Source organism: Curcuma longa, chromosome 11 (genome assembly GCF_044706935.1).
Source record: "Curcuma longa cultivar G26 ecotype Majalengka, Jawa Barat chromosome 11, ITB_CL_G26_1.1, whole genome shotgun sequence".
Classification (NCBI taxonomy): domain Eukaryota; kingdom Viridiplantae; phylum Streptophyta; class Magnoliopsida; order Zingiberales; family Zingiberaceae; genus Curcuma; species Curcuma longa.
Window position 1 is genome coordinate 27,729,803 of NC_133871.1, and position 24,569 is coordinate 27,754,371.

General features: G+C 39.4%; 5 protein-coding genes across 6 annotated transcripts; 1 reads left to right on the forward strand and 4 right to left on the reverse strand.

The window, feature by feature from the left end:
• The first annotated feature begins 8,605 nt into the window (after positions 1-8,605).
• On the forward strand, positions 8,606-10,555 carry LOC141836920 (gallate 1-beta-glucosyltransferase-like). Its single transcript, XM_074724395.1, has 2 exons — positions 8,606-9,712; positions 10,055-10,555. The coding sequence occupies exons 1-2, from the start codon at positions 8,654-8,656 to the stop codon at positions 10,439-10,441; spliced, it is 1,446 nt and encodes a 481-aa protein (XP_074580496.1). The 5' UTR covers positions 8,606-8,653; the 3' UTR covers positions 10,442-10,555.
• Positions 10,556-12,038: 1,483 nt separating this feature from the next.
• Positions 12,039-14,859, reverse strand: LOC141839746 (PI-PLC X domain-containing protein At5g67130). Its single transcript, XM_074727565.1, has 8 exons — positions 14,686-14,859; positions 14,477-14,599; positions 14,239-14,376; positions 14,057-14,155; positions 13,659-13,962; positions 12,768-12,991; positions 12,601-12,687; positions 12,039-12,287 (listed from the first exon to the last, which is right to left on the reverse strand). The coding sequence occupies exons 1-8, from the start codon at positions 14,776-14,778 to the stop codon at positions 12,108-12,110; spliced, it is 1,248 nt and encodes a 415-aa protein (XP_074583666.1). The 5' UTR covers positions 14,779-14,859; the 3' UTR covers positions 12,039-12,107.
• A 1,299-nt stretch (positions 14,860-16,158) lies between these two features.
• LOC141836981 (uncharacterized) lies at positions 16,159-19,761 on the reverse strand. 2 transcript variants are annotated; one of them, XM_074724469.1, is made up of 5 exons: positions 19,351-19,761; positions 18,659-18,754; positions 18,524-18,586; positions 18,390-18,449; positions 16,159-16,422 (listed from the first exon to the last, which is right to left on the reverse strand). In XM_074724469.1, the coding sequence occupies exons 1-5, from the start codon at positions 19,759-19,761 to the stop codon at positions 16,285-16,287; spliced, it is 768 nt and encodes a 255-aa protein (XP_074580570.1). In that variant the 3' UTR covers positions 16,159-16,284. The 2 variants fall into 2 exon arrangements, with proteins under 2 accessions (XP_074580570.1, XP_074580571.1); XM_074724470.1 differs by lacking the exon at positions 16,159-16,422 and adding an exon at positions 17,058-17,116.
• Positions 19,762-20,611: 850 nt separating this feature from the next.
• Positions 20,612-21,271, reverse strand: LOC141837498 (uncharacterized). The gene has a single exon (XM_074724884.1). The coding sequence runs from the start codon at positions 21,269-21,271 to the stop codon at positions 20,612-20,614; it is 660 nt and encodes a 219-aa protein (XP_074580985.1).
• Positions 21,272-22,842: 1,571 nt separating this feature from the next.
• LOC141841677 (putative CCR4-associated factor 1 homolog 7) lies at positions 22,843-24,107 on the reverse strand. The gene has a single exon (XM_074729860.1). It carries the CDS (start codon positions 23,825-23,827, stop codon positions 23,000-23,002), a length of 828 nt encoding a protein of 275 aa, XP_074585961.1. The 5' UTR covers positions 23,828-24,107; the 3' UTR covers positions 22,843-22,999.
• Positions 24,108-24,569: the final 462 nt, after the last annotated feature.

Consider the following 24,569-nt stretch of genomic DNA (forward strand, 5'->3'; position numbering starts at 1 on the left):
ATAGCTAATTTTTCTTTTTCTTATAGTGAGTCGACTCGACAAACAACCACGCACATCCAACTTTCTAAAGGAGCTCGACTGTGGATATTTCAAGAAATCAATTCATCTCCTGATCTCGCGGACTGGATCATTGAATATTAAAATGATTCGACTAAACTTAAAAATTCAAGTTTGGATGTAAGAAAGTGAACGATTTAAATTCTAAAATCTTTAATATATTCTATAGCTTGAAAGATATTGAAAAAATTGATAATAATATGATACATAATAAATTTAATTTTAAGAAGAATGGAAGAGTAATTCTCTTTATTTTTAAATGTATTGGATATTAAATATTTTTATTTTATATTTTTTTAAAAATATATATTCACATGCATTTTTGTTTTTATTTATATATTTAAATTAATTAATTTATTAGATTAACTACAGTCGAGAACGATCAGCCCAGACATTTTTGACTCCAGCTGACACATCAACCAGTTTAGGAAACCAGAGCCATCCAGAAATTTCAAATCACTTAATGATGCATGCAGCATTTGTTTGCAATTGCAAGTGCATCAATAGAAATTAAAACCCACATATATATATAAGCTCCTTAAAATTATATAGTTTTCTTCTCGATCTCGAGTCGAACACCCCGTGCTTTGCTTTGTTTGTTTTTTCGTGTAGGTCTCGCATGCAAATGCAGAGAAGGAATGGATATCTGTCGAAGGGCAACGAGGATACTCGCAAGTCAGTGTCGGAGAGAAAGCTCTAAACACTATATTATAGAACTTTTTCTTTCAAATTTAAAATCATTTATAGCGGCTGATTTCATAGCCCTTAATTTTCTAAACGTCGTCCTCTACTTTTCTACATCTCCTCTCCTACTATTTCCATGTTTATAAGTAAAACAACCGAGTTGGCACCCTGTTATCACTTTACAAATCATGTTTTATTTTATGTCATACAATATGCAAACAAATTGACCGACATTATGGAGGTATTTTAGAAGCTTCCTAAACTCAAACTTATTAATAATCCTTCCTCCACGAGAAAAACACAGAAAGAAAAACTTGCTATTAAACCAAATTAAAACTTAAATAGAATTTATTATTAATTGTTAATTTTATTTTACGTTTCTATTTTTTATTCGAAAAAATTAGAAAGCACAGACTCTAAAAATATAGACAAAATTGAAGAGGAAAAACAGAAAAAACAAAATAAAAGTTCTGAAAATTAACTTGAGATCGTAGTTGGGCCATGATTTAATGGGCTTTGATCGTGTCAAACGTTAGGTTAAATCCAAGGTCTCAGAAGCAAATCAGAGAGAGAGAGAGAGAGAGAGAGAGAGCGCAAGAAAAGATGGCATCAGTGGGGGATATCATCTACAAAGGGTTGACGGCGGCGCTGGCAGCGACGACGCTCTACTTGACCGCTACCTTCTCCGTCAACCTCTATCGGGGCATCTCTTGGCACACTGCTCAATCCGTCAGTTTCCTTATCTTCCTCTTTATTTTACGCTTGTTTTCTTCATTCGATCACTGGCGGTTTGAGTTTGCTACGGGTGTTTGCGATTGCCTAAGCTTTAAGAGTTTGTTTTGGATAATTTTATTGATTTTAAGTTGAGAAATGAATTAGATTTGCCAGAGTTTGGTCTTCGGTTGAGAATTGCATTTATGTAAGGGTTTACATCACTCAGAGGAGTCGCAAAAGATCCATCTTTTATGTCTTTAGCTTAACCTTCTAGGTCCAAATAATTGACGATAAATCAGCAATGAATTATAAGTGTACCGAAAGCTTGCTCATCGAGTCATATTGGTACAAATAGATTACATCCAGATACGGAATTTATTGCTTTGAGTATTTTTTGCTCACTAGCAGAAATAGTTGTGTTCCAGGTGTTAGAATCTATATAGCTCTTATGCCTGTTAAGGTTTCGATAATTTTGTGGAACATAACAACCACGGACTTGTAGTAGATAAATACATAGAACAAGAAGATAAAGTCACAAAAGAAGAAGAAACAAGATCAAACCAGATAAATGGGTTTGCATGGTTTGGCAAGTTCCCCTATGTGCACAACTGCACAAAGAGATTTTGTTTGTCTTCCCATTACCACATATTACACTACCAATATTTCTCATGCTGAAACTGCTACTCACCGTGTGATGGTTTGCATCTTATTCTACATGCTAAGGTGCTTAGAGCATGTAGTTTCATTGTTATTAGGTTCCTATGAGATCAGTCGACAAGCCTAGAAGCCTGGAATGGTAAGTTTGGGTTAAGAACATGATGGGTTGGTAAACATATGGTTTGCAGAACAGCACCTCCAAGTCAATAAAGCATTTGGTTAAGGTGGAAGGTTTGGAAGTATTATCAACTTCCTCTAGAACTTCTGCAGAGAACTCTTTGGGTCGAGTCAAGGGTGTAGCTGAGTAAGGGCATGTTGTCCCTTTACACCTATAGCTTCCCTGATAACTTGCATAGTGCATTCATCTGGTTTCACCTCTCCACTAGAAAAATTAGTTTTACTAGTATAATTAGCAATTTTTTTCTTTCAGTGCTGAGGCTAGAGAGTAAAATTACTTATTATTTTGACTTTTCTTCCAATTGTTTTAGGTAATATTCAAAATGTGCAAGTGAAATAACTTGTTATTTTGATATTTCTTCCAATTGATATAGTTAGTATTTAAAACGTGTTCAATGCAACTCAGACTTGGAGCTATTTAAATCATCATGCATTGTCTCAAGCAAGGGGCTTTATTCCCACATGACTATATAAACAAATGAAGAGAGGTCTCCTTGATCTTATAAATAGATGTTTGTCATTAATTGCTTAAAAATTGAGAGAATTGACCGATTAATTTGTTAAATCCAAATATTCCCCCAAAGTACTTAATCCTAACTTCAAGAATAACTCACTCATAGAAGCTTACAAAGCTGCTTTATTAGACTGCAACTCACCATGTGAAACTAAATCAAAGTGTTACAATTTTCTAGGTTAAGGATTGACATTCACTAATAGGTTAGAATCATCATAATCTTGATGTAGGTCCAATGGTGACTGCACATTCACATAGACTGCACATGCTCTTTCCAACACCAAACCATACCTGAGATTGGATTCCCTCGCATAGCAATTTTCACAACTTGGCTTCAATAAGGGAACTAACCAATTAACTTGGTGGACCCAACCACCAACTCAAATGAGCAAATACAAGTTAATATGATCTCACTCATCCAAGCTTATAAAATTCCTTTGTTAAGCTATCATATTAAATTGAGGTTTCGTAATTTAGTCTATCCCTTTTGTATCTCTGAGAAAAAAAATAAAACATTTATAAAGATTTAACGTAGGTGCACTATGCTCTGCATTCGTGTAATAATCTTCACAATGCTAAGAATACAGTTCATCCATCGACTTTTTTTTTTTTTCTTCTGGTATTGAACCACATAAGTCTTTGTGGTTGCATTGTAATTTTAATTATTCTCTTTTTTACTGTTGCCTTCTTAGTTTTCTTCAATATTTTAATTTTAGATTAAGATTTTGGTAGATGAATTCATGTATTTCCAACTAAATAGATAAACTATTAGCTTTACTTTGAAATCAATCTTCAAAAAGGGATTTGTTATTCTTTCATGCCATTCTATTAACTCATTGCTTTAGTCTTTTTTAGCTAAGAGGATATAACATGGCGAAGATACAAATATTCAAATGAATGTGTTGGTTCTTAAAAAATATAAATAAATCATATTAAATGTGAATGGTTAGTAAACCAGAATGAAACATTAAAAAATATTATATATTCAAAATTTACATAAACATTTCATAATAGTGCAACTCTTTGCAGTTGTGAATGATAAAGAGAGACTGAACAACATGTAAAAAGAAAGTTCTAATTGAGATAAAAACATAGTTGGTTTGAAAGATTTGAGTTTTACTAGTAATAGGCTTGAATGTTTCTAGTAATTTTGCCATCATCATTGTGTTAATAATACTATGCATGACAGTTACCGGTATCTGATTGAACTCATACATAAGTCTTATAATTTGCAGAAGTTGGAGAAAGAAAAATATGAAGAATGAAGTAGACAGGAAGACTACCTGCGAGTCCATTCAAAATATTTGTTAGTAGGATAATAGTCTATCCTATTCCTATATTATTTTGTTCTAGTTGGTCTTGCTGCTTAAGCATCAGTTTTGTTAAGGTATATTAAAGCTGTTCAAAAGACAGATAACAGCAAGAGATTCGCTTTTGTAAGTGTTTTTTTTGGCAGACTGCACGTGTAACCTTGTTTTCTCTGTCATAAGAATCCTCTTTCCCTTTTTCTTATTAAGTTCACTCCATACGCCATGCATTGCTGACGTCCTTCAGCGAACATTGCATTTTTACATTATGACATTTTACATCATTGCTGATCATCGTCGTCCAATTCTTCTTTATTGCCTACTCATATTCTCACCAATATCAATATTGGATTTGGAGCAGCCTTCAAAATCACAATCTGCTCGCAATAGAAGATGCCACAGGGACCCTCCGCTCCAAAGTCTTCTTCCCTAAATTCGTAAGCCTGAACTATTTCTAAGCCCTGAACTATATCTCCAATCACTGGATCATAACATGTACCTCAACTGGGCCACATCATCTACCACCAAGATCCTTCCGCCTCTGTCAAACTAAGCTGAAGGTGGAGCAGGTAATTCTTGACCTAGAAACAGCAAGGATGCTCACTCTCATCTTCGCGAATGGAGGTAGGATAGTGGAGATGGAGGTCATCATCGTCTTTTTGTTTTTTTTTTTTTTGGTTTTTGCTCCTATTTGGATGGAAGTAAAAAATGAATTAAAATCCTTTTCGCAGAATTCTTTTTGGACTCCCATCACAATCTGGGAAGCAATCAACAAAAATGAACATCTGACCTCCCATTTCACAGAATCAGATTCTCTCCTTCCAGACAATCAATCTAAATGCACTAATCATGTCACATGAACTAATTATTAGTGACTTCAGAATGGGAACAACGAGGGAACAAGTTTGCCAAGATCTTTTCATGGGAAAACACATTATTGGGCAATTGTTTCACTCTACAGAATCTTATTAGCATTTGCTTTCCGCTTTCTTTCCATTATCCTATCCCAACAATCCATTAGCGTACTAGCAGATTAATCAGTTACCCTGCCGGCTGAAGAAACCGGAGGAACCTCAGCCGAAACCAGACTCGTGTCGCACCACGAACGTGAAGGACCGGAGTCAAAGACGGAGAAGTGGATGCGTGGGCGGCGGTGTACATCAGCAGAGTGCGCGCCAAGCATGAGCATGCTCTGCATTCCGTCTCTGTTTCGCCGGTGCTCATCCCTCCGCCTCCGGGGCCACCCTAGCCTAGCTACTGGCCGGCAAATATAATACTAATTAATTAATAACTACTTTTGTAAGTGATTAAATTTAAAAATAGGTAGTGGGAGGAATAATTATTTGTTGATTATTGTGTGCCTTTGTTTGAATTTTATTTTCCTTTTATTGTTTGTCATCAGAATTAATTAATAATTCATCAAGGAGGTGTGCATTCAAGAAGGTATATTAACGCATGCTGTGATAATTTATTCTGTAAATTAAATTTGAGTTTAAATGCTAAAAATACATTTCTTGAATATATAGAATTAAATCTTTTTTTGCTTCTCCTTTTAGTGCCGCGGACCACTTTCTGCATCTTTTCTTTCTAATAAGATTTGTGAATATGATTCCAAGGTGTTTGATAGTTTGAATGGCCATTGCGGAAACAAATAATGATAGCATTTTTGTTTTGCAAATGCTAATTCAACTGTCGATGTTTAACGAAGGTGTCTCTTATCTAAGGCTGTAAGAGATTCAAAGGATATTGATAAGGTCTTGGGACATTGAATATATAGTGGCTTCATTCATTAAAATTGAAATTTTACTTTTATAAATATTATCTAACGAAAACTATTATTGTTCTTCTTTGCATCGACCACCTGACGCTAGAAATTCGACCTCTGATGTTGGAGTTGTCAACGGCTAGTACGGTTAGGTTAGTGCAAAGAGAGAATGAAAAAAAATGAGCTTGGATTTAGATTTACGGTATCTAATCTTGATGCAACCATATATAGCACAAGTGTCCTCTTGAATTTAAATTGTTTATTTTTTATTTTTTGAGAAAATCGTTGAAGTTAAAATGCTTTACATTTATTAGTCTCATTTGAACAAGTACGGCAATTTATCATATTTATATGTTAGAAAGCTATTCCCTTCTTAAATGATCAGTTATTTTACACTGAAATGAGCTTCAGTTCAATCAAGATAAAAAAATAATAAACTTTAATTATGATTATTTAACATGCTTTAACACTTAATTAAAGTTTATCAAATATGCATATCTAAGGATATGCTTTACGCTGTGCTGTGCTGTGCTGTGCATAAACAGAAAAGGACCAACTTGATGTTTGTTCTCTGTTCATAGAATGGCTCCTCAAATAGTAGATTCGTTAGTTTTTTAAACCCAGCTTCATCTCAAAGAAGCATGACAAACCTGACCTCCACAATTTACATTAAGTTCTTCCATGTAGATCATATGTTCTTTACTAAATAGTCTAATTTAACAACATATGATCAAAGGATCATCAAACATGATAACGAACCACGTACCATTAAGCTTTACAGGCAACTGCAAATGGAAATCACCAAAGAACTACTACCGCAATTGTTAATGGCAAAAAGAAGAAGGATCGGATTAGCATCCTACAAAGCTAAGTGTAAACTGCAAAAAAATTCATTTAGAAGAAAAAATGAAACCTCATTGTCTTCAGACTTGAGATAGTGGTGAAATGTAGACTTTCCAATACCATGCCTTTGCAGTGAATTCTTAGGTTAAGAAGTATGACTAAGCAGTGAACATCCGGGAATGTGTGTGCTAAGATCAAGGAAATTTGTATATATGATTTTTTTTTTTTTTTCAGAAAATTTACTCTCTTTTGTTTTTCCTTTGATTTTTAAACAAGGAAAAGGAACAGAATGCCCTCAAAGTCTAGTGTGGTTGTCTGTCGACTTCTCACAACCAAATTAAATGTCCCATCTTCCATCGACTTAAATTTTGAAGACCATTGCTTAAAAACCGGATGCCATTTATGCACAGGAAGAGACATTGTGCACAGGAGTTAGCATTATCTTTCAAAATTATTGTAACGCATGCAGAATTATCTGAAAAATGGATTACTAATTTAATTATCAGTGATTTATTTTCGATCCATCAAAAATTGTACGGAAAACTCATTTCTTTCCTTCAATGAACTCTTCCGATCCCTCCTTTCCTCTACCAGCTGTCCTCTTCCCGATCGAGCCTACCACTCGACTCTCCTCCTTTTGCTTCTTCTAAGTCCGCAGCTGGCCCATGAGCCAACCAGCCAGCCAACTATCTGTTGCCTTGAGCCTGAGCCTGTTGTTGTCCTTAATTCCCCTTCTTCCATTTCTGCTTCTCCTCCTTCTGAGCTTGCCGATCGCCTGCAAATCTATTGCTCGTCGATAGTCCAATATGCGATCGAACTCACGATGTGGCTGGAGGGGATAATTAATACTGATTGTTTTATCACCTTTTTTTTTAAAAAAATTATTTCAGCTGTCACGATAAATTAAGGATGAATATATATTTTTTCTTTTTCCAAAATCTTTGACGATCGACGACAATCATCAATCGTATGATAGGCGGATATCTGTTGCACATTTGAAGTGTCGTGGCAGATGTCTGATGTATCAAGGGTACACCGTACAAATCTATGGAGAGATACAATTCGAATTGTATCGTCATCTACTAATTAAAAGTAGTATCGAATTAAATGTTTAAAGGATAATTTGCATTATTCTGGTTCAAGACTTGCAACGGAATATATACAAAGTGGTAAGTGACAGACAGATTATTTAATTTTAATGTTATATCGAAAAGAAAATAGAGTTGTACGTACAACCACTCGTTGTGGTTGATTATCCACCATTCCACGACTCCGATCCTTACACGCCTCGCATACCATATCACTAGAAACAAAAGTTTTATGTGTGGAATATATATATAGTTGATAGGCCAAATTGGGCCGCTCCCGCTACTATTGACAAGGGCATAACTACTATTGACAAGGGGCATAGCTGAGTTGATTGAACAGAGTTGCAGAAGATAAGTTTACTTTTAATCCAAACTTACTTTGATATATATACACTATATATATATATTGAATGATCGAATATATATACTATGTTATAGCTAGCTAAAGATTAATTTAAAGTATTTTATTAGAGAATCAAATTAATTAGTTTCTATAACATTCAAACTATTTTGGGAAATTGTTGGACGATCTAAAATTAACTAATTAAATATCCATTTATAATTTACTAACAAATCAAAATTTGATGCATGGGTTTACTAATTGAAATTAACTAAAAGTTATTTTTCTTAGCTTATTTTTTTTAAAAGAAACTCTTGAATATTAAATTCAAAGAAATCAAACTGTTCCACCATAAATTATATTTTGATTAATATAGAGATTAAAATTGAAGATTTACTAATATCAAGGCCCATCTGATTAATGTGTGTGTGTGTATATATAAGTCTAAGCAAAGTTAAGCACGCCACTGGCCTGTTTGCTTGTAGTATCGGAGAAGGTGATAGAACGATGACTATTGCTGTCGAAGGAGAAGAAGAGTTGTTAATGGAGGGGAACGCCCATGGCATCCCTCATGTTCTCATGGTGTCCTTCGCCGGGCAAGGTCACCTCAACCCGCTGCTCCGCCTCGCCAAGCGCATCGCCGCCAAGGGTCTCCTCATCACCCTCTGTTCCACCCACGACATCCGCCACCGCATGGTCAATTCCAATTCCGGCATGGTCGCCTCCGCCCTTGGGGTACCCAAGCCTGTGGGCCGCGGCTTCATCCGCTTCGAGTTTTTCTCCGACGGGCTTCCCGTCGACGACGTCCGCCGCAAGGACCTCGACGTGCTCATGCCCGCGGTGCGCATGACCGGCCCGCAGGCCGTCGCAGACATTATTCGCCGTCACGCCGACGCTGGTCGCCCTGTCTCGTGCCTCATCAACAACCCGTTCGTGCCGTGGGTGCTCGACGTGGCGGCGGAGATGGGGATACCCGGAGGGGTGCTTTGGGTCCAATCCGCAGCCGTCTTCACCACTTACTACTACTACCACCACGGGCTGGCGAAATTCCCCACCGAGGAGAATCCCGACGTGGCGGCGGTGTGCCTCCCCGGGCTCCCGCAGCTGAAGCAGGAGGAGCTGCCCACGTTCCTGCTGCCGACGTCAGAGTACAAGCCGCTGCGGAAGGTAATCTTGGAGCAGTTTGAGAACATCAACAAGGCGAAGTGGGTGTTCGCGAACACATTCCAGGAGCTGGAGCGCGAGGCCATAGAGGCGATTTCCGACCGTATTCCAATCATCCCGGTTGGACCGCTGGTGGATCCGCCAGAGGAGAAATCTTCGCCGGTCGGTATCCGAGGCGACCTATTCAAGGCGGCGGACTGCATGGAGTGGCTCAACGCGCAGGAACCGCGCTCGGTGGTGTACGTCTCCGTGGGCAGCATCGTGGTGCTGAGCAAAGAAGAGATGGAGGAGATGGCATGGGGGCTCTGCGACTCCCACCGCCCCTTTCTCTGGGTGGTGCGCGGCGACATGCGCAGCCTCCTCCCGGAAGGCTTCTTGGACGCCGTCGGCGATCGTGGCCAGGTATAAAGTTTCCTACATATGTTTTGCTATATAAATATAATTAATGGAAGCAGTCAAGTCTCTCTTTATGCCGTCGCTTCGAGTTCGATTTACGTATCGTCCCACTCTAATGGCAGAAGAGTTAAAATTAAGAAAATAATTTAAATATGCAAGAAGATGTAAATAGGAGAGATTATTTTTCCAATTGTCCTATCTTATTATTTATTTTATAGTTTAGGGAGATGAAAATCGAAAAATCTACCATCTGCTCAATTGTCATTCGTACTGACATCCAACATCATCTGTTGGACTCCTGAACCAGTTGTATTGACATATATACATTTTTGCCATGAATTGAAATAGGTGATTGAGTGGAGCCCGCAGGAGCGCGTGCTGGCACATCCGGCGGTGGCATGCTTCGTGACGCACTGCGGGTGGAACTCGACGCTGGAGGCCTTGACCGCCGGCGTGCCGATGATAACTTACCCTCAGTTCGGTGACCAAGTTCCAGATTCCAAGTTCCTGGTGGAGGTGTTCGGCGTCGGGGTGCGGCTAGCAGCACCGGCGACAAGGGAGGAGATGAAGCGGTGCGTCGAGGCGGTGTCGACGCAGCGTGGGGAGGAGATCAGGAAGAGGGCGGCAGAGTGGAAGAAGGCGGCGACGGCGGCAGTGGCGGAGGACGGATCGTCGGACTGCCACATCCAGGCCTTTGTCGACGAGATCACCAACAAGAGATCGCTATCGATATAGTTGGATGAATCTTTCTACAGATTAGATGATCCCCTCAAAACTCGTAAACGTGCAATACTTATTCTTATCTATAACACATATCTGTGTGTGTCTAATATAATGCTTTCTCTCTCATTTCGACCCACAAACTGCTTATTCAGATATATATCTCTCTCACAAATAAAGTGTTATAGCGTACGGAGGACATTTTTAAAAAAGTTTCTATATATAATTTTCTTTATTTATAAATGTATATCATTTCTATATAGATGTTCCAATCCTAGTGGAGGACAGGAAAAATAATTAACGAAATGCACACACGAATAATGTTGCAGACTAGCTCGTAAGGAGTCCGATTCAATAATCAACTCAAACCTGGCCTCGATCAACTTATTCTTCTTAATTACGTGGAAAATGAATGAACAATTGTTTGAGGTAACCGTTGCATATGGAAGATATATAAACGTTTTGCATGATATTAAATCTTCATGTTAAGTTAATATATATATCAACATATATAGACTTTTAATTAATTTTCAGGAACTCTGCCATGATCGGCTGGCTTTTGACATTTTGCTCCTATCATGCGTGTTCAGTTGCATTTCAAGAATATTCGTCTAAGAAACTAACGATCGAGCTGATCGAATACATAGAAGTTAATTTGTGGTTGTGGAAAGTACACGAAAGAACAAGAAAACCTTGAGTTAACAGCTGTTAAAGAACAAATTAAATGAGGTCATTGCATACACAAGAATCTAGAGGATTGTGGAATAGTATATGGACGTTTTGTCTCTAGTAAATTATTTTTCAAGAAAGGCAAAATAAATTTAAGTCAAAGTTATGTTTTTCTACCTTTTTTTAAGCTACTTCTTTCTGAAATCTTCATCGAGTTTGACTTTGGCGTTAAATGGACGAAAATACGTTGACGCAATGCGTAGAGACTAAAAATCAGAGAGTCCTAAAAATCAACAAGGACAGCATCATATATTACGCGTTCTAGTGAACAAATCAAGTGACTACTTGCCGCTCACGGTGAAATAATTCCTTGGATTGGATCGTATATCAATTTAGATAAATTTGTTATAGTCAAATATATCTATGTCGCTATCAGCCGGCCGGGTTAAATTATATGGGAGAGAATGACCACTCAATTCGTGGATTTTGGATCGACTGCAAGGAACTACTGCTTTCTTCAATTCGAACATGATCTCCCTTCATTCACATCATGTTAAACTTTAGAGCACGCATGTGAATAAATTGCATTAATTAGCAAGCGGACTAAAAAGAAATGAATAAATTCAATAAAATCAGTCACTCTTGAATTTAATTATACGCTTCCTGCTAAACTAAGAATTCTCAATTATATCTACAATTTTGTTAAATACCATGTCAATGAGATGAGAGTATTGCAGGTGTACATACGCTGAATGGATAAGTCTAAGACCTAAAAACAATCAACGGTTTGAATAAACTCATTCACAAAGACAAGCCAGGACTGGCTCAGCCTATGTGTCTGCTCGACCTGATTGGCTCCATCAACGTGATCAAACTACGTACCTAGGAACAGGAACTGTCCGACAAACCTACTGATCAAGCCAATAGATTGTACTACAGTCGATGAGAGAAAGAAGAACAAAAATTGATTTATACTCCAACAAAATAAATGAAATATGCCAGCATCAAATATTTAATACAATGAATGCAACAATAGCACAGCCATAACCAGTTGGACGACCAGGCCAACAGAAAATTGGAACAACAATACAGACCCTGACAATTCGACGTACCCAGAATAGGTGCCTCCTGTGATGGTGGAAGGCATATTGGATGATCCTGTGTTCTTGCAAACTCCCGTTGCTGCTCCAGCCTGAAAAGGTAAGATTATTAAGATATAGTATTAGGGCAAGAGATTCAAACTTCAAATCTTACTTAATTCTCACTCATGTGTTGTTTGAACAAATCAATTGTAGTGTATTCATTCACATTAAGGGATGAGTATCAAGAATGTAAATATATATAAAATTGGTTCTTCCTGAAAAGTTAAGCTTGCGAATAAATGGTTAGTTAATCAACTTTATCAAAAATAAATAAATCCCTAAAATAAATTTACATGATATAACACAAGCTGAAACTCAAGCAGAGAAATGAAACAATTTAAAGGTTCAGAAATGAAAACAAACCTGACAGGCAGTGATAGTACTGCACCCACAAAGTGAAAGTCCATTTATTCGATCTTGTATGTCAAAAACACCACCTCCATTGCTTCTCTAGATATGTACATATTCTCTAGTTAGGGACATGAGACAACTTAAGAATTTTCACTTTGGAACTTCACACTTGATAGTACCATGTAAAAATTTACTGCAATGAAGTTGGGCATCGTATTTCCAGCAGCTCTAAAACAAGCATCAACCATTTCAGCAAGTCCAACAGAGTGTTCTTTGCAAGCTTCATTTTTGAATGGCATCGTGGGGAAGTAGTTTTGTAAAAATAATGATGCATATCTTGAATTTAATGGTTGTGATTCCTTCCTATTTGGGCATGAACCTGGTAAGATCCCTGGATCTCCAGCTGCCATGGCAACACTTTAAGAAACAGTCTAGAACCTTGCAAATCAAGTCAATGAAAGAAAAGAAGAAAAAGAAAGAGAGGGAGAGTTTCACAATCCACAGGCCCCTATAACCTTTTTTAGTGAAACCATAGGTGCCTGTTTTGGTGCCCAACAGTGATAGACAAGTTTAAGTGAAGAAAACATAACTTACCAAACTGAATCAAAATTTATAGTTTAGACATACGTCATACCAGTTATACTTAGCTTTTTATAATTCTTGGTTAGAACATCATATTCCCCAAATTAAGGTTATTTGAGAAGTAATACAACAACAACCAAAACTTATCCTACTAGGTGGGTCGGCTAGTTATTTGAGAAGTAATACCCAGAAATATAGTGACTGAAGAGCTTATAAGCAAATTAGAATATCTAAAAAAACTTTAACAAGATTAGACAGAGATATAAGATAAGAAATCAACATGCATATCGTGTATAGTTAAGCATTAGTTCCTAGTCGAGAAATGCAATTAACACGAGCACTTTTCAATAACTCAAAAAAAAAAAAAAAACCATTGAGATAAATATCACGAGGACATCACTTGGCTATCTAACATGCTAGGTATTAATTTCAAGAGCCCAGCAAATGATGGTTGAAACCAATTTGGAATAACATCTCCAGCAAATTACCTTCATTTTCCAAAAAGTAATGCCACTGATAGGCAATACCCTCACTAGCTTCCTTGGAAGCATCAGAGGTAAAGACCAGCAGCCTATGATTCTTTGCTACCATATCAGTTACACTTGGCCAATCCATCCCATTTCTCGGCATTTCGGAGACTGGATACCAGAATTTGACAATTCCTGCATCCGCGAACAGTTTACTCAACCCTTTTGGAGCGTGCACGTAATCTTCAATGATGATCGTCACTATCTCTGAAGGATTTTGAGACAAGAAAGCCTCAACCTCCTTCAAGGTGTTGATTGCTGGTTCCTACAAGTATGGACCAACTATGCGTTCTAAATGAAAATACCACAAGACGTACACGATATCCAAAAGAACGAGAACATTATGAAAGTGCTCTCACAAATGCTGTGAAGTTGTAGCACTGCCCCTGGAACGAATGGCACAGCCATATATCATTCTCAAAATCGTACATATCCAGCATCAAGCCTCTCACACCATTCTACAATCGTACATCGACAATTGAGCGCAAGGAGAAAAAGAGAAACATCAAAATGAGCAGAGAAAAAAATGTGGAGCACTAACCCTCAACTGATTCGTGACGGTGTCTTCTTGGTTGTAGAAAGTAACTCTGGGCACGCCGGTGGAAGATGGTTCGTCCACAATCGAGAAGGAATTGTGGGTAACCAACCATGTGTACCTGTTGAAAGGCAATCCCTTGACCTGAAACCAGAGCAATCGCCCATTCATAAACTACAACAAAATGAGGGGAAAAAAGGGATCTTTTAAAGTAAAAAAGGCATTGAAATTGGGAGGGGAGTACGAAGGAAGTGGGCAGGTTGGCCTGGTTGCGAACGCAGGTAGGCTGGGTGTTGCCGGAGGCGGGGCAGCTTCCGCAGTAGAGTCCGGCGGAGCAGTCGGCGGCAGTGGAGCAGGAATCGAGGAGCTGCGTGACGGACCAAAACAGCGAATTATAAGCTAACTAGCACCCAAACAAAGGCAAAGAAGAAGAGCACGTCTGGGATGTGATACCTGACAAGAGTGAGGAGAGCAAGTGGCGGAAGAGGGACGAAATAGGAAGAGCGCCAGGATCCAGAGGAGAAGAAGAAGAGCAGCGTGATTCATAGCTCGGGATCGTGGTCGAGATGGAGAAAGAGATGGGAAAGCGAGAGGAGAGGGAACACAGCCACTGCGCTGCTGCGAGTAAGTGCCCTCGGTCCGAATGGCAGTCGCCTTTTAGTTTTAGGTGATAATTAAATTAAGTACGAGACAAGACAAAAGGCGAGTCAGTAAAGAAGCGAAGTGATAACACGTGATTAAGGATTTGAGCACGATTAGTCTATCAACCAATGCAGGAGGCATCGGTCAAGTAAAAAATGCTAAACAACACCCACAAAAATGTTTTACGTTCATTTCGCACAAAAAATAATATATATATATATATATATTTTTTTTATCTAGAATTTATTTATTTTTTCTAAAAATTAAAGTTTATTAATATTCTTAAAACTAATATGCTTAATAAACAGACCAATTCAAACCACTCATTTATCACTTCAACTTTTCTCTCAATTATATTCTAAATCGAGGAAGAAGACCATGAAATTGTTGGGCGGGATCTCCTGCTCTTTTCACATGAGACTCATTTACCAGGTCCAAACGCTAGTATGGATGACCTGAAACAAACTGTTTAATATTCTGCCACTCATAATCTAAGTATGGATGACCTGAAGATGAACAACAAGGAAAGGATATACCTTAAGAAATAGATGTCCCGTTCTTGTATTGAAGATAAAGATGGATGGGGCCATTGAATGGCTTAGTAATGGTAGGTTCCCTTGTACGTATCAGTATCATCAACAAATTAAACCATATGATTTGGTTGCTAAAACTCTCCCTGTAGTTTTGTGATGAGATACGGTTCAGTTCAGTTGGTGATTGAAAAAAAAAATCATTTTGAATGGAAAACAAATTCTATCTATCAGTCTCGCCGCAAAAAAGTTATTATCATGCTCTAATAATCTTCTGACCAGACAGAATACTGTCTAGAATATGAGAAGTAACTAAACCTTAATTAATAGTAGCCCTTTGAATCGGTAACTAATCCTTATATGTCTAGTCTCGTTTCCAACCTTAGCTCGCACTGCTTCATCTTCAACATCCACCTCCCACCACATTGTGTCCCTTCCAACCTTCGGCTAAGAAATTAACTTTCTCTTTATCGAGGGTAAAGATCGAAGTGCAAATATGATATTTGAAAAGTGATGTTTTTCTTGATATAAACTCGCTCTAACTAAATGTATGCTTCACAAGTGATTAAGATCTCAATTATCAGACGTTCTTCTGTAAACATTGGAATCGGAATCCAAAATAAAAACCAATAACAAAAATTTTCTATTCTTATTACAACAAAGTCAATCTAATTAATCAAAAACGAATCACTCTTATGATTAAGATTATAATTTCATGATCAGTAACTAACATTCAAGTTCTAGCGTCTTATGCTATATATACAATGTGCAGATCTTGATCGAACTCTTTCAAATTGTTATTAGCAGGAAATTCTAACTGGTATTACTGTTAATTCTAACTACCACTGTACGGGCTCATTGAGCAAGTTAGTCTGGAGACTCAACAATCTGGTAAGGGTTCATTGAGGTCTGGAAGTTGAATGGAATGTTTCCTCCTTGAAAAATAAGATGGAGTGTGTGGATGATCTGCAGGTTGCTGAACATCCTTAGCGGGGTTTTTAGCTAATTTCAAAAGTACCTGCAAGAAGGAAGAAGGTGGTCAACGTTGAGATATAGCAGAATAGGCAAGATTTTATTCCAAAATCAAGTCAACTTAATTTAAGGTAGCAATCCATGAGGCCGTGTTTACTCCAGCCCCTGGAAGAGAGAAGAGCATGAATTTTGAAGCTTTCTTCCCTATTCACCTCACCAAATTCTTGGAACACGAGCAAATTCATCTATTTGAAAAGGGATTTTGCTCTAAATCAACGCAAAGATGGGCAGACCCAATCTCCATTCCACGGAATCACAATCAAAAAGACATTATTTTTTACCCCTTCCGAGATATGTTGAGCTCGGTCGCGAATGAGGTCATGGTCAATGAAGGGCGATGTCAAAGTCAGTGCACAAGGTTAGGTCCCCAGCAGCGAGTAGAGGACTACAAGGAAAAACAGTGATCAACGGGGAAAGTCATAATCTGATCAACGGACAGTCAAGCAAACGCCCACAAACATGAGCATTGAAGGGTGATTGGCTGGCACGAATGTGTGCCGTCAGTGAGCACAATAAGGGTGACGCTTATGCGACCACCTAAGACAAGGTCAAAATTATTGTTCCCCCTTTTCACATTCCATTTCATTTTATTCTAATTATCTTTACCTAGGTAAGTATGGTCATTGGGTCCCTTCTTTTCTCCCTTCCTCTCCTCGTCCTCTCTTTCACCGCAAGTCAGTCTGCAATAAAGTTAAGAACAGAGGACTCTGGCTGGATAAATTATTAAATGATATTGCTTTAATACATGACATCGTTTTTCAACAGTCACATTAATAAAAATATGAAAAACATATAGTCAGTCTTTTGGATGCCGTGGTGGACTTGAGCTGGTTCATCAAAGAATTTCTGCAAGCAAACTAACCCCTACTTAACCTCAACGAAGCAATAAGGGACGGCCAAGCTCTGTGTGGTGGATAGAATTAGAAGCCTGGAATTGGATAGCTAATCCTCCCATCCATTATGAATTGGTTGCAATTTTTCTCTTTTGGAAAAAGAGTAGTAAGGAAAAGAAACGACAAGAAAAGAAGGATAAAGAGAATTTTATCACTTGTTCTAGTCTAAAAAAGAGCTTGAAAAAACAAATATTCCTCTTCTTAAACTCAATTTTGGCTACCCTACCATGCTTCCTTGGATGGAAATACCAGAAGAAAGAAATGCTGAATTTTTTTCTCAGTTCCTTTTTTTGAGAGAAAAGCAAGAGATTGAGAAAATCATTTCTCGACTTCCTCAAGTTTGACTTATGGCGGAAAGCACTGATTTGAATGGAAGCCATAGATTTTAGTGAAAAAATAGGTAGAGTAAGGTCAGATTCCTATAGGAAAGAGAACAAGTGAGGAAAAATTGAAATATATATTAAAAGTCCATTTCCTAAAATTAAATCCTTAAAAATAAAACAAAATATTTAAAATACAAATGTTGTGGGTCTGATATTTTAGACTAATTTAGGCGGATGGTAAAAAATGGGATGAACTGGAAAAATTTTACAAACTACTTTCATCTTGTCACTTGCACCCAAGGAAACAACAGAAATAGTGCTTAAGAATTAAAGTTTTTCCTAGGAGATTTTCTTTCTGATGGTCCTTCCCTGGGTAAACTGCTCTTAAAAGCAGACATTTTCCTAACGATAAGAAGAGAAAAAAAAACTCAAAAAGAATGACACCCTTTTCTTGCTACTCACTTACTCCGCTTCTGAGAACACCCAAACACAAGAGTATGAGCTTGATAGTAACCAAGTCCAACTCGAACCAGATATAGTGACTCCAATTGGTCACCCTTGAAAATTAACCTCGAGCCAATCTAACTCGTCGATGACTTAGAGATCAGCTCGAAAAGTATAGAAAAAGAAGAAAAAAAAATACTAAATTGATGATGGAAAACTGCAACAGGAATCCGAAAGTCGCTGACAAACAAAACATAACAAAATAAGCAAAGGCATGAGCTTTTGGTGGTAACCTGTAGCTTGACATTTTCCAGCCTCAGCTTCTCCAATGTGCTCCGCCACTTGTCTATCTCCTGCACCATTTTACAGAACAAAAACCCGTGAATTTAAATCGCCAGCAAAAATAACAGAGAAAAAACGAAGCGACCTGGAGTATCTTCGCCTTCTCTTCAATCAGAGCCACCTGCACGGTCTGCAGTTCCACTTTCGTCTGCCCACCCAACCAAACGACAAATCAACAAGAAGACAGAACAAACGACTTAATTTAGGACTTGGCGCTTACCCTTTTTTTCGAGGACGGCCTTCGGACACGGCACGAGGCTAGGTTCATCGAAGCCTCCGGGGCTCGCAGGTTCGTGGCCGCCGCCACCACCGCCACCTGCATCAAAAGGCTGACAACGTAAAAAAGCGAGCCAGTGGAAGCCTTCGTCGGCTGGCAGATGGGAAATGCCACCGAAAGCACAAAGATACGGCTCGATCACGTCAGTGGTACACGACGGAAAGAAATATATATATAACTAATCATAATTGAGGTAAGCGAGGGAGTTAATGTTTGGGTCAGGGAGAATTCATTGCCGGGAAAAGGGCTTCCAAACTCCGTGATCTTTTCTTTTCGGACACGTCCCTCTGCTGCCCCAGCGAACGAAGCAAGCCCGATCGGAAGCGGCCACTATAGCAAAAAAAAAAAAAAAAAAAGAACCGGTACGCCATGCGATGCCGACGTGATTTTTCCAAGAATCGTAAACGATCAGAAATTTATCAAGAAAAATCGTAAAATCATCAAATTAATAGAAAATGGTCCACGTTTAAATTTTGATGGAGAAAGTACCAAAAAAAAAGTTGCGAAAACGTGGATTGGAAAGCAACGGCATCGGAGATAATACGAGCGCCAGGGTATTTTCGTCACGAGACAAAGCAAAAAAAGTGAGGGAGGGACGGAAGAAGTGAGAGGGAGAAGGTCATGAGCATCGTCACCTTGCTGCGGCGTTCTTCCATCTCTGCGACGCAGACGCCGGTGGATCTTCCGGCCCTCGGCCCGTCCTCTTCAACGCTCGCGGATGCACTGCTGTACCCCTCCAGCGGCGACTGCGGACTCGCCCGCCTCTTCCCCTTCCTCTTCTCCAACTGCTCCTCCTCCTCTGCCGTCTCCTCCTCCCCTGTAATTGGGAAGATCCGTGGGATATTCATCATCTGTGACCGCTTGATCCGCCTTCCCCACTCTAGAGGCCGTGTCGGCGCGTAGGTGGACGGTCCCGCATCACCTGCTACCTCCGGGTCATGCCGGTTCTGCTGACGAAAGCTCAGGATGACTGCCGCAGCGAGATCGGGATTGAGAAGGGCTTCCCTCGACCATTCGCCTTCGTCGCAGGCACTGGTGGCGGCCATGGGAGATGGAGTAGGAGAGAAAGGAGCGACGCGTTAATGCTTGGGCCGATGTGGGAAAGAATGTGGAGTGCGTTAATTGCAATATAAGGAGAAGAAGACAGAGAAGCAGAAGGACATGATCGTAAATAAATATAACGGGAAGACTCTGGTTGGGTTGGTTGACAGAGCGTGCTTTCTAAATTGCAATTGAATCGGTCAATATCGCAATAAACCGCCATGGAACGATTTAAAGGGTTCGCCCCGGCCCGGCACAATCTGGCTGCCGGTTCGATATTATTTGGAAAATAAACGAACCCAGAATTAAAATAAAGTCCTATTTACTCAAACAATGCCCTCAATTGTATGCCTAAAATATTGATGGAAGTTGTTTCAATCGAATAGTAAATTAACTAATTTGATCAATTAGCTAATCAAAATAAAGACCTAAATTTAGTCCCCGGAGAGAAAGTGACGCTTTAATCCATGCGCTCTCTCACGTGTTTTCTTGGAAGAGAAGTTATACATATATATATTTATAAAGATGCATTGCGAGATAAGAAGCACCACATAAATTTTAGGATTTTATCATAATAAATGCACGATTAAAACCGTACTAGTGAATCCAAATAATTAATGATTAATGTTGTTGTATTAACTGAAAATGGCTAATTGCTTGTCGATCTTAAATTTTCTTCATGGCGTTATTCAGAATCAATGAAACAATGAAAAGTACGTAGTTCATGACGAATAGACTTAGAACTGCAATTTGAATTGACAAAACGATTAATCGCAAATCGTCTACAGCTAATAAATGATAAATCAGATTTAATTCAGTAAAAAAGCAAGAAATTAGAACAAGTAAACTGCTAGTCTAAAGTCTAAGCGTCAAGTCAATTTTGGTCAACTCTTCCTGCTTCATATCGGAATGTCCTCCGCCTTCCTCGATCCACTGCTTCCCATCCAATGATGTCGACGCCTCTTCCAATTTGGCCACCTGAAGTGGCAGCGGCGGGGGAACTCTCCCCACCGCAGCGTAGAACCGAAAATACCCGTGGTGACGCCCATATAACAACCCGCCGGCGGCATCGGCAGCCAACGGCACTCCGACGTACGGCTTGTGGATCATGGAGCGCACACCGATCTTACGGCCTGAGTGCCGAAACGAAAATGTCCCGTACGCAGGAACATCGCCAGCGGCGCCGCGTTTGGCGAGGTTGCGCTCGCGTTTGTGCGCGTTCTGATGGCCTCCGAGAGCCTGCGAGCTGTAGAACGTCCTCCTGCAGTAGTTGCACGGGAACACCCGTTGCGGGCGTTCCGGAGAGACCGGTTTGGCCTTCGCGAAACCGATCGCGCCGAGCAGGTCGAGCTCGAGGGCCTGCGACGTTGAGGACGCCCCGTCGCCAGCTTTACTGCCGCCGGCCGCGCTCAAATCCAAGAGGAACTGTGCCTTCGTCTCTGCTTCTTTTGTCCAATGTTCTGGTCTATTTCCTTCCCTTTCGTCTCTGTTCTTCTTCATCTTCTCCTGTGCCATGTCGTTCCGGTTTGGCAGAGAGAGAGAGAGATTTGGGACGACGATTTATATAACGAGAGAGATCTAAAAAAGGAAGGAGATAGCAGTGAATTCAATGCGATCTCTCAAGTATGGAATCACGGCTTGATTTCGTAGCTTAAATGGAGTTACAGAGGAAGGATGAGAAAACAGAGCAGGAAAGCATATCTTACAAGGGAAACTTAGCAATCAATCTCATGCATTCCCCTTCTCTCTAAACTATTTCCCTTAATTAATTTTAATTTATGGCAGTTTTTAATATCTCCATATATATGTTTGATAAAGATAATCGATGAAGATGTGCAATCCAAGAGTTTGTATACGATTTTGTGAATATATGTATCGTGGAGAACAGAGTTAGTATTGCATGCGTGAACTTGATGGAGTATAAAATTGCAAGATTCTTTTACGAAGCAAGCGTGAGTTTGATTTGATGAAGAATATATCTGTATTTATTTGGAACAATACATCCGAATCTCTTAAATAAGAGGAAATTGATTACATTCACGTAAAATGTGTATCCACTCATTTATTATTCTTATCAAGGAGTTTAATGTCGTAATATATATCTGATTTTTATTTTTCTATTTAATCAAATGTTTTTCTTTGGGATTAAGGCTAGTGTTAATAATAATTTAAACCTACAATCAAATTATGTAGTTTGAATGTTAATGCATCCAAAACGGGGGAATTATTGACTGTTGACAAACTTATTATTCTGCCTTCTTCAGCAGTCAGCATGGTCAACTCAAATATATGAATGTATGGATTTAATCTCGGCAGTTTTCTGGAGGAACATAATTAGCAAACATCATTGACGAATTGAAGGTCAACTAAACTTAAGCATTTGATTGCTGCATCAGTTAAACAAGCTTTGATTTCAAAAATCGAAAGAACAAAAATGCCTAATAAGAAGGTAATAATAAAGCTTGTTTAACTGATGGAGAAATCAAAGGGCTATGGATCGATCTTTATAAATATTAATTATATGCCAGCTTTATAAACCATTAATGCTGAGGACGAGTAATTTCACTAACAATTTTTCTCCTCATTTTCATCAGAACATCCAAAAATAACAATTCTGCTTGGCAAAGAAATTGAAATTAAAAAAAAACAAAAAACAGTTGGTAAATGCACAGGGAGGGGAAAAATAGACAAATTGCAAGACACCATGAAGGCATAACTCTTATCCTCACAACCTGTGAAGCAAATCTAAATTTTAACTAGCAATACAATACAGTTATACCAGCAACAAGAATTTCATCTCACACTTCGCTCGGCATACTTTCTTGGAACAGATCGACAGAAAACAAGCATACATAAATCAGGAGCCAAACTAAAATTAGAGTTCATCCAATTTGGCAATCACTGATCCAAACTACAAATACGAGGGTCAGAAAATGGAATAATTCAAGTTACAGAAAACCATCTCCTGAAAAGCAACTTAAATTTACTATGCCAAGAGACCCAAAATATAAAACACAAGTAGAATTAAGCCAACTGAAACAACATAACTTCATTTGCTGACAGAAGAAGCAAGAAAATCTATCAGAAGCATACTAAAGGAGACACATTTCTTCATTAAAAACTGTAATCAGTAAGTACAACATGAGATACTAGAAACAACAGATTCACAAGTATCAATGGATCAAGTCTTTTTTTTTCTCCCTCGAATCCATGATTTATTGCTAAATTTGCTTTAGACTTAGCCTAATTATGGTTGTTATGAGCACTCTCAACATCTAAACCAAACAACAAGCCTACATATTTCTCCATGGATCCTACAAAGCGGTGTCCTCGCATCTTCATGAAGGCCCTGGCCGTGAGCAAGCTATCGGATCCTGCCTGGTGGCATGTCCCGACTCTCTCCACCTCCAGCTTCTCGGCGACCTTGTTCAGGCCACCGTAAAGGTTGTTGTTAAGATGGATCACGCGCTTGATGTCGTACATCACCGGGAAGAACACACCGAGAAGTTCCATGAACTCTGTTCGGCTCTCCGGCAGCTTCCTGCAAGTTAGGATTTTTAGAAGGTACCCGAAGTCGTAGGCGCCATGGAAGGCGACCCACTGGATGGAATCGTTGAGCACGACGCCGGAGGAAATGAAGAGCTCGGCGAACCGTCTGGCATCGACGCCGTGCTCGCGGTTCTTCTTGAAGTCGAGGCCCGAGTTCTTCAGGAGCTCGATCGAGTCGGGGACGAAGACGTCCCGGTCGACGTCGAACTCGCAGAAGTTGAACTGCCACACGATAGGGCGGCCGGAGGACGGGGAGGTAGGGAGATTCCCTGCATCGTCGGAGAAAGTGAGGCCGAGCTGCAGGAGGTGAAGCAAGTCAACGTTGGCGCGGAGGGTGTGGTAGTGTGCATCGGCCGGTTGCTTGAAGTCTCCAAGGTGGCGGATGACGACGCCGGGGAACTCGGTATCCATGGCTACGAAGGAGAATTCATCAACGATGTCGCGGATCACGGCGAACTCCGAATCGAGGTTCTCAGCCCACACCTCCCGGATCTCTACACCATCGTCCTCGCCCTTCAACATCTCCAGTTCCAGATCAAATCAGCCCCAGCGTGAGCGAACAGGCGCATAAAGAAACCGTAGCAGATCCGCGGTAAACGCCGGGAAACAGTAGATCCCGGCCGAGAGATGGCCGATACCCCGAACCAAGCAGAGCAGACCAACAGCGGAGGCTAGATCTAAGAACTTCCTGTGCAGATTTGTGGCGAATTGGGGCCAATTTCTAGGGTTCTAGATCAAAAGGACCAGATTTGGGGGAAAAAGGATATGCTTTTCGTAATTTAACCAAACTTTATGGGTAACGAAGCGAGGGAGAGCCTTCGGGAAACGCGTATGGAGCTCACAGGCGTCTAAAACCAATCATTGAGATCAAATAAGCCCACCTCACGACGTCTACCAAGCTTTTACTGGCTGTCTCATACGTTCCATTGCTGGACCCCTTTGCTAACTGGAGCGAATCACATCGCAACAATTAATCAGTAGTTTTGAGCAAATATTTTTTTAAAAATTCCACAAACAGATATTTTTTCCAATTTTATTAATATTGGATATCATAAACTTTTGCCTATATTGTTTAATTTTTTTATTTTTATTTTTAAAAATAGAGACTTAATACTAGGGAATTAAATAAAATATATTTTACCATTGAGATAACTTGAACATGGTATGGACAGATCTGCCCAGGGATGTAAGATATTTTCTTAATTAATCGGGAAGATATTCACGGATTAATTCTTAGTTATGATAGATTAATTTTATCTTGATG